Source organism: Xiphias gladius, chromosome 6 (assembly GCF_016859285.1).
Source record: "Xiphias gladius isolate SHS-SW01 ecotype Sanya breed wild chromosome 6, ASM1685928v1, whole genome shotgun sequence".
In the NCBI taxonomy this organism is placed as follows: domain Eukaryota; kingdom Metazoa; phylum Chordata; class Actinopteri; order Istiophoriformes; family Xiphiidae; genus Xiphias; species Xiphias gladius.
In genome coordinates this window covers 14,449,604-14,466,663 of record NC_053405.1, presented here as the reverse complement: position 1 = coordinate 14,466,663, position 17,060 = coordinate 14,449,604, and the positions used below count along the sequence as shown (strand labels likewise).

Here is a 17,060-nt window from a genome sequence, read left to right as displayed (position 1 = left end):
GCAAAGTGAAATGTAGAACTCGACTCAAAATCAGATAAGCTGCTCTCAACATGGGAAAACTTTGTTATTCCGCAGAGGTCTGTGTCTGCACCTCTGCCAACAAAAGCCAGGAAAATTATCTTTTGCCTTTGGATTTACCATTAGCGGTCATCTGAGCAGGTGGAGACACCACCCCAATTTCATGTCAAATCAGTACAAAAAAAGAGGCTTAGTGATAATGTTAGACAGCCTATCTCTGTTCTCATGCTGTGGCTTTTACATTGCCACACAACCATTTTCATTGAAGAGGAGTCTAGTATATTTCATGTCTGAGTTTCATTTTTAATTAACGTTTTTTATTTTTTGAACAATGATTGCCGTACACAGCCAACGTCTCCAAGTGGCAAATAACTGATTGGTTGTTTCCCAAGAGGTGACAAAAAGTTCCTGTGGTTTTCTGTGGAAAACACGGCATTTGATCCAGACATTTGGTAAATGGTTTTGGAAGCATCAAGCATACTTTGCCTCATGGGTCAGTGCTTTTGATTTCATTGCCCCAGTAAAAGACACAAGTGCACAAAGTGGTTTTCCACGGACTGAGTATCATAATTCCCCATTACAGTCAAATACTGTAGAGCTGTGCATTAAAGCCAGTGTATAGGTCAACCGTGTAGTGCAACTACTTGTATTTTGGTGGGGGGTCTACAAAGGGTACTGAGACATAAAGTCCTGTGAAAGTCTGTGGTTCTTTTATAATCCATCCAAGTAGGTTAAAAAAAAAAAAGTTTTTACAAAGCACCTTTCTGAAGCAGATGTCACAAACTGCTTAGCAATAAAAGGCAAATTGTACAGACATAGCCCTGCTATGTATGTTCTGTTATTTCTAGCATTGATCACTGCAGTAAACAAGCCAGACATACTGTATAGTAGTGCAACCACAAATGGTCCACAAAAATCCATGAAAGCTGTGTTTGCTATAGGTAGACATTCATTAAAATGAATGTATCTGATTCTAGCTCCGTCAAGTACAATGGACGATTGTACACAACCTGCTCTCTTTCTGTGAATCAGTAGTGTATTATGAGACACACAGTCAGTGGTATACGGTACAGATACACATGGCCAGGAGAATGGATTTTGGTTATTATTGTGCTATAGGCGCAAAGCACAACTAAGAAACACTCAAGACTTATCAGTAGGTGTAGCATGACCATTAAAGGGACAAATACTGCACAGTACAGGCTGATAAATTGCAGACCAAAACATTTTGACATTACTTTACTTTGTTCAGTAATAATCAGTACCCTAATGTTAAGAGCAAACCAATGGCTCTCTCTGTGACATTCTCAAAGCTTCTTAATAGGTTATTATATGGACAGCGACTGCTGTTAAATAAGGTCTAACGGTTAAATAACAGATGGTAAATAAAACTACTTCATCTTAAGTAAACAATACCGTGTCTCTTTATTTCAACCACACATTTTATTCCATAGTACTACTTACTATTACTGAAAGATTTTTGCTTCTCTCAAACACAAATGGCATTTAGATTACATTATTTTATTAATAGTATTATTTTGTAAGCAAGAAAGACAGCAGGCCGTAAAATAAACACTTTTCTGCTCATTCTTCTAAAAATCATTTTTTCAGTTTTTTTTGCACAGTTTTGAGGAAAATGTGACATCTTTTAGAAGGAGTAGAGGTGCTAGCTTTTGCAGCCTAGCTGAACAGGAGACCTACTTATTCAGTGACACTGATAATATGTGATCCCAATGCATCTGTCATAGCTTTAATTCTAGGTACTGAGCTTATAGGTCTCAGCAGGGCTAGTGCACAGGCAATCACTTGGACTGAAACTACAGCAAGAACAAGTCACACAACCACAGAGTTAAAGTTAATTTTCATTTAAATATAATTCTTTATTTATTGATTATAATTAGTTATGGAAAACTATCCCTTTGCTGTAAACAGCTAATATCTGACCCCTGGTATCCTGTAGAGATTCACGTCATTGTGGCAGATATTGTGTCCAATTTCCAAGCACATTATTCACAAACAGCATTGGCACGTCTGTTCATATACACATCACTTAGGTAAAATCATAGATACAAGGTTGTAGTGCTGTCAAAATTGGCGAAAAATGCCGTTGGATTATATCTTCTAAAAAAAAACATAGTTTCAAACCATTCAAATATCTGTTTTATTATGTTTATAAGAGGGCAAACCAATAAAACAAGAGACATAACTACTTGGCAATCATTGCCACACGTTTCTTGTTGAATGATTTGCTCATTTCAGTTGGACCTACATTTAATTTTGAATCAAAGAAAGTGACCTGTGACTCCTGTCTGTCATGCAGTGCATTCAGTGCAGCGGCCGAGGCCAACGTGAGAACTTGCGAGGAAATCAGCCGCAGTAATGCTTTTTTTTTTTTAAATCAAATATTGATTTAAACAATCAAATGCCTGTGTTTTGTAACATTTCAATTATATAATCACATTTAGAATATTCGTTGACAGCCCTACAAGGTAGAGCATGACTGCTCATTGCACCCTGTTAACTTAGTCTGTTCAAATCCCTGTTATTTCTGACTTCTAACTTGCAGTTCACCATTTGATCACTATACTGATACACTCTGTACTACACATTATTTCCGCATCACATCAGTGGAATTAAGTTTAAAAAACATTGTGTGCACCCAATAAAGACTGCTTCTTCTTAACTGGTGCAAAGCCCAGCCATGTGCCATGCACCGTCACAAAAATAGAGTTCTTTGTGTTATGTCTCCATCCCTGTGAACTCTTGGCATAGTAACGGGTTTGTTTTTGGATCAGTTTTTCAAACATTTCCTTTCCTTTGCTGTTTGGGTAGCCACCGATATCTTTGCTAAGACTCTTGTACTCTTCCGTTACCATCACAGCAGTGTGAGAAGAGTCAGGAAAGCTCATTATTGACAGTGCCTTGAGTTCCAAGTTTTTTGACATCATAGTAGATAGCCCCTACAGCTCACTTGTAGGGGAGATGGGCACTACAGAATGCCAGTATTTCCACTCCTGAACCATGGATCACCTTGATTGTGGCTCCTCTTTTATTAAATATTGCTGAGTCAGTCTCTGGTCTGTATGGCTTTCTAAAGAGTATGTTGAGCTCAGTTTTGCTTGATTGTGCACTCTGTTTGATCCCCATGCCTTCCAAATCCAACCACAGATCTTCTATCCCAACCCACCATTACCACCCTGAAAAGTTGTATATAAATAGAGTTCACACTGAGCACCACTGGGTTGGAAATGAATTCTGGTCAGGGGAGACTCTGCCACAGTCTCTCTAATATACACAGTACTGCCTGCTGAGATCCTACAACCATTTATTAAAGAAAGTCAGAATGGTTTCCTTGTTAGTGTTCTCATTTAATATGTATCCATCTATCTATGAAATACTAAATTATGTACGCTAATTAACATATCATTGATTTATACAGATGCCTAATATTTGTGATCATCTGCAGCTGGTTTTCATTACCAAGACTTGGAGTTTAATCTGACACAAATGCCAATCAGGGCTGAATCATTTTATTTTTTCACACTGCAGTCGGTTTAAATATGTGAAAAGTTCTCAAAATAGTGATTATTTTCAATGTTCATTCATTATTTTTCCTATAAGTTTTTAGTAAAATTGTTAAATTTTATCATAATTTCTCGCAGCCCAAGATGATGTATTGTAATAGCTGTTGATTTCTTATGACCAGCATTCCAAAACTCATACATATTCAATTTACTCTTGAAATGCTAGGACCAGGCAGTACTTGATAAATGACTGAAATGATTGAATGATTATTAAAATAGTTTTTGATTGTTTTTTTGTCCAGCAACTAATCGACTATTCATTGCAACTCTAATGCTAAACAATATAATGAGTGGCATACTTATGCTAAGATCTCTGATACTGTTGATTGAGACAAACTTGAGTTGTTCTTTTGTTCTGGTTAAAGTTTTTACACAAAGGTTTTTGTCACACTGGCTTTGCACTAGCACATACACATGTACTTTCAACATATAACGAGCCAACTTACATCCATCACATATAAATTAATAGTTTATACATAACTTAAATTAAATTCCCCTTGTATTTATTCCTGATCCTTCTGGCTGAATTATACTAAACACCATAGTGTATCTCATTATTGCTTCCTCCCCATTATCATGCATTTAGTTCCTGATAGAAATACATTTGCACAATGTGAGCTAGAATGCTCAATTGTCACCTATCACTATATTTTTTTTATGTTTCTGTGCATTGAAGTGGACATGTTTGTGTGGGTTTGTGCTCCTTCCAACTTTTTAGGCATACTACGCCCCTGCCAATATGCCAGTCATGGTGCTGCTCCTGCCTTTGGCACCGTTAGCTAACTGTAAAGCACTGACATGTGCATTGAGCCATCAAATTTGTCTGTCTTCCAGGAAGTAGCCCTAACTGTGTGGTGTGGAGTTGAACAAATGATGAGCGGATGACTGGAAATACACCATTATTTCATTTCCTGCCACCATATCAGTCTGATTAGATCGATACACTGCTGACCCACTACTATTTTAAGATGCAAGGAAGGTAATCATGGGTTCAATGCAATACCTAATCGCAATCGCATCTTCTCCTCAGGCTTAAACTTGAAAGCTGTTTTCTTCAAATGAGGGCTTTTCCACACACTAACCATGGGCTACAGAAAGCCTAGTGCTATATATATATACTGAGTGTGTGTTTGTCTGTGTGTTTGTATGCTGTGTTTGTATTCTTTGTAGACATTCTTTGTGTAAGTACTTTGCCTCCATTTTTCTATTTCCAGCCAGGAAGTATGACAGTGGCGAATACCTTAACATCACCGGCATCACAAGGGACCAGGCTGGAGACTATGAATGCAGCGCTTTAAATGACATTGCCTCTCCTGACACCAAAACAGTAAAAGTCACAGTCAACTGTAAGTATATCTTTTTCTTCTTTTTCTGCACTAGCCTTGCAGACAATTGAAAGACACCAGGGCGGTCTTCAGTGATGTCAGTGTCATGTCCCTGATGGTCCACATCAAGAAAGTACACCTTCTAGAAGTTTGAAAAAGTAGAAAACTAGAGCTTGAAGTTTCTTAATATTTAATGTGAGAATTCCCTTTTTGTCTGTGCATGTAGGTGATTAATGCACACTAAGGAAAGGTCTGACTGTTCTAAGCACTATTCCATTATGCAGGTAATGAGTCTGTGTGTGAGGAGACAGTAATGAGGAGCCAGGGCATTAATGAATGATACTGGGCTTTAGGTGTCGTGGTCACATGGAAATCACCACTTGTAAGTGTGAGCAGGAATGGGTGCTGGGCATTTATTGCCATTCCCTCTCTTTTTAAAAGTGCTCCTTTTCTTCACTGTTATTTGTGGAGGTTTTTGCATAGATGCCCTGTGTTAAATCTCACTTTTGGCAAAGCTTATCAGGCAGTCAGCTACATAGACGTGGGGGTGGAAGAGTGAAAGAAAAAAGAATCCTCCTGGCCCAGTTATGAGTCATATCCTGAAAGCTAATCATGCAAGTTTTCTAATTCAAGTTTTAAGAAATTGAATATTTCCTACACAGTTTTGACAATTTAATTCTTTTTTACGACAACTTTGAGTCCAATAATGTGTGTACTCTATTTCACCTCTCTGTGTTAAGGCAGCTTTCGTTCTGGCTTTGTTATAAGACCAAGTCTTGTGGCCATTATTTCTATGTAATGCTTGACTCTAATGAGCTGGGCCTGAGTGGAGTTTTAGAGGCCAGTTATTTATAGCTCTACTGAGACATGGGTTCAAGGATGAAAAGTGCTTTGACAACTGGCAGTGTCTTTATGTTACAGAACAAAGGAGATATTCACAATGATTGATAAGGCATGTCATAGTCAGACACCAATTTTTAAAGCAAGACAGCAGGGCTCTGTGGGCTTAGTATCCACACTGAGTGAATTGATAGGGAAGACTTTTCTTTGCCGTCGGAGAAAGTCACCACAGCTCGAGCACCAGAGCCGTACTTTGGGTGGGAGAAGGCTATAGTTGGTCAAGTGTTGAGGCAGTATTTGCCCGCTGACCAGACTTATCTGAAGCTGCCAGAGCTACAGAGCTGTTCCTGTCATTGACAGGTTACTCATCCTTTGTTATGGATCCATATCACAGAGCACTATTGTCCAGATATTTTTGTCGACTCCTTTGATTTGATGATTTTTAATGGTTTATAAATTGTTTTCTGAAAACTGTGATTTCTATTTAATTATATTTTACATAATCCTCTAGGTATAGCAGAGACTAATGTTTTTTCATTACTACAGAAATAGAAAAATGTCTCTACTACAAAAGAGGTAGCTGTACAGGCTTTAAACGTTCGAACATTACTTCTGCCTTCTGGACTGAAAAATTAAGGTTCTGTATTGTACCCAGCCTAATTGCAACATATCAAAGGCCGTTCTTGGATATGCTATGGATTATAATATTTAAATCATACACAATTTATTGGACACTGTGAATACTTTAAAATGAGACTTTCAGAGTCTGAAAGTGAAGCGAAAAGAGAAGCATTAGCATCATATCCCAATCTACTGTATCATTCGTGCTTTACTGTCTCACATGAGACTTTATTCACCAGGTGCCCCGGAGTGTGGAGTATTGATGAGGGCTGGTGTGCCAAATTCTGAATTAAGATAAAGACTTTAGCTGACACTGAAACTCAAACAAGAGAGGATAAGTACATAGTGAGAATCAAGAAATGTACTTTTTAAAAATATTGAACTGTACTGGACACATTTTTATACAGCTGTTTAACTTGGCTTACAAAATCAGCCTCTCAACTTTTTCAAGGTCCTCCTGGCAGATTCTGCAGGTGTCAGTTTTACTCTGTCAACAATGAGAAATTTTCCATTTAGCCATAACCCTTTTACAATATCACACAGTGTAAAGTCAAAAAATGTACTATTAGTCTTTTTTTTCCATACCTGTCTCATCGGATTTTGTTGTTCAATTATTTAAGAGGCCATCGTGTTGTGCATTGACCCTGTCAGAGTATCAGCATTGATCCTCTCAGATTATCCTTCTTGTTAACAGCAGTTAAATTAAATAAATTCACAAACATCAATCAGCCATGTCTGCACTATGTCTCTTTTATCGTTCTAATAAGGCAACATAGGAGGGAGTGACATTGACATTTCATGGGTTAACAGTCTAATTAAATACATCCCCAAACGATTTCTCCCTGCTTTCAAAACAATTCAGTTTTTTTTTAAAACAAGAGTATAGTTGACCTCTGGGCTAATTGCAGATTAAGGCCACTAATTAAAATAAGCAAACCAGAGTAATGAAAACAAAATTAAGCTCTAGTATGTTTGAAGTTTTAATAACACTAGGCCTTCCATAACACTAAGCCTGCCATTTGGCTTTTTGTGATATGATGAGGCATTGTCATTGTGCAGCTATTTTCAAGTGTTAAGTCCAATACATTTAACCTCCGCTTGAATGTTTCTAAGGCTCAAAAGAATACCTTAATCAGACAACATTAATTAAATTACTGGCTTGCACCCTTTGTCTTTATACGTGTGGTGATGAATGAATAGTGACTAGATACTTTTATCAGCTAAACCTGAATGATGGCAGGCGTGTGGAAGGTCACGCACGAATCAGATTGGCTAAAAAGCCCTGCTTGTTGAAAGGATATTTCAGCTGTGATTTTACCTGATGAAATTTGATCTCTGGCCTACTTTTCAAATTTACATATTCATCTTCACTGCAGGTGGGTGCAGCTATTGGCTGAAACTCTCACTGCACAGTGTGACTCAAAAGCATAAATATCACATCTAGGTGGCTGAGTCGGAGGAATGAATGAGAAGGAAACCAACGTGGAAAACCTTTGCCTGAGATAAAAAGCCAGTGTTTGATTAATTCATGAACCCACCTCGTTGTAGAATGAAAGCACCCAATACTAACTACATACACATAAAACAATAACAAAAAACCTGTTTCTTTTTTCAAGCTGAGAAATCAAAGGTGTCTTCCTTTATCGTTTAGAAAGCTGCCCCCGTCCACAGAGATCTGTCTCACTCCTTATTGAATGAGTAACACTAAAGAGTATGAACACCAATATTGCAAGATGGGACTTGAAAGTTTACGCAAACTTTATTTTCAAGTGGAAAGAACACAGACAACCAACTGACTTGTTGTGCTACATTTTTTTGTTCATCACTGTTTCATATGCCTCAACTAAAGCTGTCTGAAACCACGCCACATGTTCTGATTGTCTCTCACTGACCATGTGATAAAAGCTGCCACGGGTCAATTTTCAGGAAATAAATACGTAAAGAAGACAAATCAGTTGATGCCAGGTGAGCAGCCTAGATATTTGAATTATTGATGTGGAGTAGGCAGATCCTGGGTTTTTTGGAATAGCTCTCTGTCTTTTATTTATTTCGTTGCAAAATCTTATTACATAAAGTCACTAGTTATGCAAGTACCACATTTCAGGTAAAGTTAGAGCGGAACAGTCAGACTCCTAGAACCTCTCCTTAAAACACTACAGTAGATTAGTCTTTGACACACATCTCGAAGTTTAATTGGGTACCTCTGACACAGTAGATGTACATTGTTTTTTTGTTTGTTTGTTTTTTCTGTATGATCTTGTCCACTCTTATCTAGATGTAGGGTTCAGGTTTGAACCAGCACAGGCATCTCTCTCCTCAACATCATTTGTTTTCCTTCATGGCAAGATTTCACTTTCTCTGCAGAGTGAAGCTGTGCCTCGTGTGCTTCCGAGTTTGCCAGCCATTTGTACGCGTCCTTCCTCCTCCCATACCCTGCAGCTGTGAATTCTGCTCACATACTCACCATGGCCGTGTTTATAAAAAGAAGACCCCCTCACTTTCTTTCCTGCTTACAGTAATTGGCCAACAAGACTGTGATTATTTTGAATTAATTATGAGCATGAACATTAGAACTACTGTGAGCAATTACAGCTATAGTATTGATAGATTTCTGAGCATAATTGAAATGTAGGGACACACTGGGAATACTTCAAATTCTCTACATCACCTTGTCTTTTGTTTGTTCTCTGACCCTGCCTTTTCCCTCTAAAGCCACAGTCATCTGTACCTGTTTGGAATTCAGGCCCTGTCCTGGTAGATACACCCACAACATGCTCCTCTGACTCCCCTGGCAGAGTTGTTCAGGGGAGTCATGACCATCTCGGATAAATAAGAGGCAAAACCTGTTTACTTGTGGTCAGGAGACACATCTTCATGACCACCCAATATTACAATGTCAAGTACTGACAAGAAAGTAAACAACTATTAGTGCAGTGTGAGCATGTTTGCACGGTATTAGCATTTTTTTTATTAAGAATGATTAAACACTGTGACAAAGGTGTTCACAGCATTTACATTTGATAAAATGCATGTCCCCCATACAGTGTGTGCTTGTCTATGTGTTTCTATATCTGACTCAGTGCAGTGGAGGATAGCAGTATTGGATCAAAGGTAGAATGAATGTTCATTCCATAGTTCAATGAAATCTGTTGTTGGGAGTATTTTAACATCAGTCACAAAGTCTCTGCTGAACATCTGTCGACAGTTTGCAGTATCCATTGAAATACTATGGCTTTCAGTTCAAAAGAGAAGGCTTCCTAGAATTGGATTCTGATCCAGTCCTAAGTAGAGTTAAAGCCAGTACCCTTGAGCTGTTTGGATGTAAATCCATCTCTCTACATCTCTCCAAAGCTATCGTCTTGATTACTATTTGGATTCCTTCCTGCATGCGGGGCATGAATAAATGAGCGGAATCTTGATCTTCCACAAAATAAATGTACTTGCTAGTACTTCTTCCGGATAGATTGACATACAGCAACTTCATCTATAGGGCTCGGTCTGCAAATTTTAGTGACAGATCAAAATAATATTGTAAGTTGACAAAAAGCAAATTCCTGTAACAGGGCTAAATTTTGGTTTGTTAACAGAATTGGAGGTGTCGTACTGAACTCTCGCATAGCCATGCATTAAGGATATTTCCATGTGTGTTGTCATAAAGTGGTCCTCATGAGAACACCCCACCATCTCGTACATGTATTTAGTAAGATAGGTAGGAATTTGTGTACCTTGAACCATTTAGTGTTAAACGCAGACAATAGATTCAATCCCTGCTGCTGTCGACCCACACAGTCCTGCACACTAAGCTGGTTATTTATACGCTTTGCATTGTATAAAAAGAAGGAACACAATGTTCCCTAGCCGTTCTGAATAGAAATCTTAATGAATTAATAAATCTTGGCAGCAGAACCATTCCTGACTGACAAAAAACAGGACAATGAAGCCCACAGATGGCAGTGGGGAACAGTGTCTTTGTGTGTAAGCTGATAAGTCATGCACTGATGAGTCCGTTTCTTAATTGCAATGAAAACTCATTTTCAGATCTGGCTGAAGAGGTAGGGTTATTAATTGATCCTTTAATTAAAAAGCCTGCGTTCTGTGGGTTCTCTTGGTAAACAATAGTTTGTAGCTAAATAAATCATATTCAATCTTGAAACACACCAATTAATCATTAATAGTCACATGCGGATCGCTTAAGGCAAGCGACTCAGTGAGGCCCTGTACATTAAGGTGCAATGTTTTTTAAACAAACCCTGTCCATTTATAATGGAGAGAAGGTCAAACATTTTATTCATCATTAGCTCGCTTGTATTCATGCACTTTGTAGAGATATATAACTGGAGACATCATCTTTATTTCGATGACAACCTCTACATAATGCAGATGTAATGGAAATCGGCTTGTGATCCACCTGTAACTGGCCATTTGTCACGCGGCAGGGCCTTACAGGACGCATTTTCTGCCACTCCTGTGCTATTCCTGGACCCAACCCGTCACCCCCATCTGGTGGAGTCACCATGACTCCAGGCATGATTTACAGCACCACCACAGCATTATCTAGACACTAAATTACCTGGATTATTTGGCCTTCATGGTTTTTAGTGCACTACTTTGCATTACTCTCCAAATCCTGGCGGTGTATTGCACTATATATGATGATATAGGACATGCCAGCAAGTTGAAATTGGAATTATTGGATGGGACTAGATTTTATGGCTACGATCTGTCTTAACAGATCCTAGTGCCAAGATCCAAATTGGAAAAACTTGATATTATTGATATGCATACACAATTATAGCATTTTGGACTACCTGCAAAGCTATGGGGGATATTTTTCTTTATTCCAAAATGTTGCACAGTTGTATGACATGAGTGGTTAAAAGGACAATTACCTGGGCCAAAACTACATTTGAATTTTTCTCATTTGAAGAAAAGAAACTTTATTCTGGTGAACTTTTATGAGAGGTGCCCTTGATAAGATGGGTGATGATAGATGATACATATGCCTGGTCCGACACTGGATCATTTAGGGAGAAATCTGGGTTTGTCTTCATAGTTACCTCTCTTCAGTAACACCACTAGGAGGGATAGTCTGTGCTCACACTATATGGTGATCTGCAAGATTTTCTTGCTTGCTTTTTTTTTTTTTAATTTAGTTTTGCTTGCCAGGATTTTAACCAACTTGTGATAGAGGACAGAAGTCCAAGACCAACTTTGAGTCTAATGAAAAAATCACAGCGCTCTTTTTGGCAAATAGCTGATCCAGTTGGTAATAAATAAAAAGGAACACATCAAAATGCTCCCTCCTCTAAAAAAGAAATATACAGACTATTTGCCAGTGGTTTTGTCGTCTCAGTTTTAACATGAAAGACTGGCGCTATGTGTGAGGTTTCAAGTATTGACACACTTGCCTGGACCACTATGTCTACTGTCCTAGTAACTGTACAGCGCAACAGCCAGGTCACCCTGGCGCTTTCAGAGGCTTCAGATAATCAATGGCCCAGCACAATGACACCAATGGAGGATTACGAGAATTGGCTAAGCCACTGTTGGTCGGCTACTGCATTGATTTTGTAATATTTTTTATTATTTATTTATATTTCTGCGAGGTAGAGAACCGCTTTTTCAACAATTTCTGAACAATTTTCTCTCCATGTTCCCTTCCTTTTCTTTAAGTGCTTCTGGTGCACATTGTCATTGGTTTGACTTTTTCACAAGCTTTAGCAACCCTCTTACTCTTTGCTGCAGGTTTTTGTGCTGTGGCCTGTAACTGTTTTGTAGGCTGTCTTTATGGTGTGATGACCAATAATGCAGGTTGTGATTAAAGTACATACACATGTGAAGTCAGAAAAGTGTACTTTGGATATTTCACAGACACAAGGGTACACAGATCTGCATCTTGCACACACATGCAAACACATACACAGCAAGCACAGACATCAAGACAAGAAGACAAGGTCTACTAATACCCCCCAGCATGGCATCCAACTTTTCATACAATGATAAATGAACAGGAAAAGCTCTAGCATAACCCATCGTTTGATTCACTGTCTCAAGTCCTTCAGATTATTCAGCTCAGCCATAGAAGAGGGAAAAAAATGTATAATTGGCACACATATGCAAGGACGGAAAATCAACATACACTAGTCGTATGAATGTGCTCATTAGGATGCAGAAGAAGGTTGGTGAAAGGGCATCCATCATCACAGAGCGCACTGTCAACTCACTGTGCCTCTCCTACATGATCATACACCACATGTACAAATGCTCCCATGTATGTTTTTCACGTTGCACAGATCTGTTGCATCCCACCTCATCTATCTATGTGGACTCTCACAGGTTGGGAGAGAGACTGTTCATACAGTGGGTACATGCTGCATTCTCTACCTTTTAGGTAGAGAATTAGGCTCAGATGTTGGCAATACCACTGTCTCTCAGAAATGCATATATTTGCTATTAAGGCATGTTGTCACTTTCACATTCCTGGAATACACATCAGAACTACCCTGTTTTGTAGGAACAGACCATTCAGACATGTTCACTGGATTAATTTATCACAGTTTGAAGTTTTTGGAGTTTGATTCCAGTTAGTACCTTGGGGTTGTGCTGTCCAGGGAAGCTGCAGCAGTCCGTACTGAGGTCATCCTTTAGGAACATCTCAAAATGCAATTGGAAGTATAAGTTTTCAGGCGCTTGGCCAAGCATTCCACTGGATACAGCTAGAGCCCTGACTGACAGGTCGTTCTTTAAGGCTCATTGTCAGGAATATAAATAGTCCACATCTCACTTTCAGACATGGCTCAGCAATTTACTGCTAGCTGCAGGACCATAAGAGTGCAGGGTTTTTCCATGTATCATATGCTTTTAATCAGAACCTGTATGAATGGCACAAAGTAATTTTGCTTTTATTGTATGTCAAATGCCTGTGCATCCGATTGGGTGTTCAGAACACATTTATTATTTCTCAGGCTTTAGGGAGTCAAGCCAAATTTACACAATACACAATGTCAGATTGAGCCCTGTGCCTTATTATGATTGGTTCTCCTGTTTCCTAGCCTCTGTTGATTAATGGAGAAGCAGGACAACCAGTGGGTATGATTCACTGTACACATTCAGTTCTTTGAGGAACAGCGCTGCTCACAGCAAGCATTCTTCATCCCCAATCTCTTACCCTCCACTGTTTATGAATTCAGCATTACTCTGATAATGGCCAATAATTGCAAATGCAACAAGTGAAACATTTGTATTTCCATTTTGTGACTAAGGTAAGGTAAGAGTGCTGGAAATCTTTTTATGTGACTGGTTTTGTCCATTGTTGTAAGTCTACTTCAGTTTATTAATTTCATTTCTTTCAAGGCTGTGTTACCATAAGCAGGGTAAATATTTAAAGAACAAAGGGACTGGTCTGCTTTAGAATCCAACCATATGTAAATCTGCCTTCATGACACTGGCAAACAGATTTACACCACATTTCAGCACATGAAAGGAGCCTCATTTTGCATTCACAGAACCTGTCTCTGCAACCGAGTCTTTGAACTTCCATTAAGCCATTTATCACCATGCAGTGCAATTCATTTCATTTCCTAACATTGAGGATGAATGCCCTCTCCCCTTCCCAACTCTTCCTTTGAGGACTCTGAGTGTTGAGTTTACTCTATGTAATGTATGTACTGACCAGGAAGTTGGAGGTTGTCATTTTCAAGTTCAACAACCCTCACTCCCCTGTGCCCCATGTCTGAATAAAACCTTCCTTTAGGTTGCCCTTACGCTCGTGATAACACTGATTTTTCTTTAGACTGGCATTATTTCCCCGCTAATATACTTTATCTCTTTGTTTTCTCCAGTTGCCCCAGCTATCCATGAGATGAAAAGCCATGGAGTTGGTCTGGGGCGCACAGCTCTGCTAAGGTGCGAAGCAGCTGCTGTTCCTTCTCCAACATTTGAGTGGTACAAGGGTGAGAAAAGGTGAGCCCAGTTTTATTATAAGGAGCTATTATGACAAAGTGTATTGGCAGAATGGCCCCAGATGTCCCTTGGATGCGCCTTTGTTGTGTCATAGGCACATCGTGGTTCCAGTGTCCACTGGAAGTATTTCAGAAGCAGGGTGTCTTCAAATAGTCTGTGTCACATATCAAATGTTGTTAAAAGTTTGCTGATAATTTTTTGCATTTATTTTTTGCACAGGCATATTGAAAATATGTTTGCAGCTCATTTATGAAATGTATAACAGGTACTTTGTAGTTGTACTTTATATATTTAATAACCAACGTGGCAGTTAAGTTGTCTACCTTTCTAATTCTTAACATCTAAAGTGCCTATATCTTTTGCACATTACTGTATTTCCTGATTAGTATATATTATCAGAAAGAAATTTGTAACATTCCATATTAAATCCATGTCAACTGTCAATAAATATACAATCAAAGTGTATTTCACACATCAGAGATGCAAGCCAGTATGGGATGTACAACCAGCATGAAAAGATAGTGGAGCAGACTGTCGGAATCTGAATTGTCCTGTTGCCCTTTTAACCCGACCCAACCTGTGTAGACATTTTTCACAGAAGACATTTTGGAATGTCATAGCAGAAAAGCACAGCTGTAATTGACCGACATTAAAAATGACTGCATTCCAGTTAGGTGACCTCATTTCAGGACCCTTGTATTGTCTGCTCTGAAGAAGGTCAATTGGAAGAACATAAACAGTAAAAAAATGCTAATTAATAATTTTAAATACTATTTCCTGGAGCTCCACAAGGAAGTCTGAATGAGTTTTAAGTATTATTCTAAACTGTAATCTTTCATGCTGAAATTTGACAATAATGATGGCATTATTAGGTCATACCTTTACTTGATTGTGGGCAGGTACATGATAGAAAAAGTATTGGGTTTTTTTGAGTGATTTTTCCCACAGACAGTGAATTAATTTGTTCTCCCATTCGTCCAGCCTTTGGGGAGAACGCACAGAAATGTTCCAGCAAGAATCATTTGTGCCTTGTACTCACCTTGCATCCTAATAAAATCTTAGCTGGCAACTGGCTTAAATCATTCGCGGCACATAGATCAATCAGTCTAGATTCAAGTGTCAGTTCTTGAATTTAAAAACCAGATTACCCCCATTACCCATCATTTACCCACTCCTGGTGAGCAAAATTTCAATCATCAGCTCACACTGTGCTAATTGTAATTATAGGGTGAATTCAATTTATTCAAATTGCTAAGGAGGCAAGTTGGCATGATTCTAGTCTTTACTTAATTCAAGGACTTGTTTTTTCTGTGACTTCTTCCATGGCTAAATGGTGGTTTCTGCATTTACTCCTCATCATTAGAAAGACATAAGCACTGAATATGTGCATTCTGTCTAATATTAACTCTGGCTGTGACTATTTCATTGCCCATTTACTGTGTATGTGAAATGAGGGCCACCTGTCATTCTGGCTTTGTATGGATACAGCCATACCCTCAGTGCAGTGCTGCCAGTTTGTCTCTGTCGGAAGTATTGTGACAGTTTTGACAAGCAAATCTCTCTCTTGATGTTTCACTGCTTTCATTCTTGAATGGAAGTGGATGAGTGTTGTCGTGTGTGTATGCAGGGTGAGGGGTGGCTTCTTTCACTACAACAGAGGGGAGCATTGGCTAGTTTGATGTTGAACTGGTGAAGAGGCGAGACACCCGTCGAGATTATCACTGAATGTTCAGCTAACATTTGAGGAAGTCGCTGTGGGAGAAGAAACAACAGATTTGTGGATATTTGCTGGACATAAGGTCACACTCAGTGTTTAAACTGAGAGTGCCTCTCAGAGCAACTTGAGCCAAGCTAGGGATCATGGGGGGCCACAGTAAGGCCAAGATAGAAACATGTCTCATCTCTGGTGGTTTTTATGGTTTATAATATGAAACTGAAGCAGTAACACAAACCACACTGATGAAAACAAATTTAGCTCTAATATCCACAATAATCCCAAAATCAGGATGTACAGCATATGCCATTATAGAGTGAATTTTAATCTCTACAGGCTGTTAAAGATCATCACGACCACCAAGGTAAACAATTAAACATTTGTCCATTTCACAGCACAGATGCCAGGCACAACTGGAAAAGGATTTATTGTAATACCCCTGCACCTGCAACAAAACGATGAACAACATGTCAAGTGGTACCCAGCTGGTTCACCCCTGGGTCATTTCTCTCTCCTCTCAGTCCTTCAAAGCGTCTCTCCAAGGCAGATGCGACAGACCAAGGGATAAATAGATCTGTTGAAGAGGGTGATGGAGCACTGTACAATCTGAAGATCCACTAAAAGCTGACAAATATTTGTACCGTAATTGAATGCCCCTGACACTTTATGTGTGGGTGACAAATATAAAAGCTTCATTTGTAGTGATTGTGCTCTGTTTGCAGGATTATCAAGGGTCAAGGCATTGACATCAAGAGCCTCAGCTCCAGATCAGTCCTCACAGTGACCAACATGACAGAGGATCGTTACGGGAACTACACATGTGTCGCCTCCAACAAGCTAGGGACGGCCAATGCCAGTGTGCCTCTCATTCGTAAGTTGTCATTTTACCTGCTTTTGGCTAAATGGAGTGGTGAACAGTCATATACGGAAAGAGTGTTGTGGAAACCAATGGGGGTTTGTGCACTTTGAAGTGTTTTAATTTTTGATGCAGAATTC

The 17,060-nt window shown here is 39.0% G+C and overlaps 1 protein-coding gene across 3 annotated transcripts in view; it reads left to right on the top strand.

Annotated features, from left to right (window-relative positions):
- Positions 1–17,060, top strand: part of negr1 (neuronal growth regulator 1) — a 135,937-nt gene that overhangs the window by 79,391 nt on the left and 39,486 nt on the right. For all 3 annotated transcript variants that reach the window (XM_040129654.1, XM_040129657.1, XM_040129656.1), the window contains exons 4-6: positions 4,817–4,948; positions 14,230–14,350; positions 16,787–16,935. In XM_040129654.1, the coding sequence (XP_039985588.1) occupies positions 4,817–4,948; positions 14,230–14,350; positions 16,787–16,935 (402 nt within the window). The remainder of the gene's footprint in view (positions 1–4,816; positions 4,949–14,229; positions 14,351–16,786; positions 16,936–17,060) is intronic.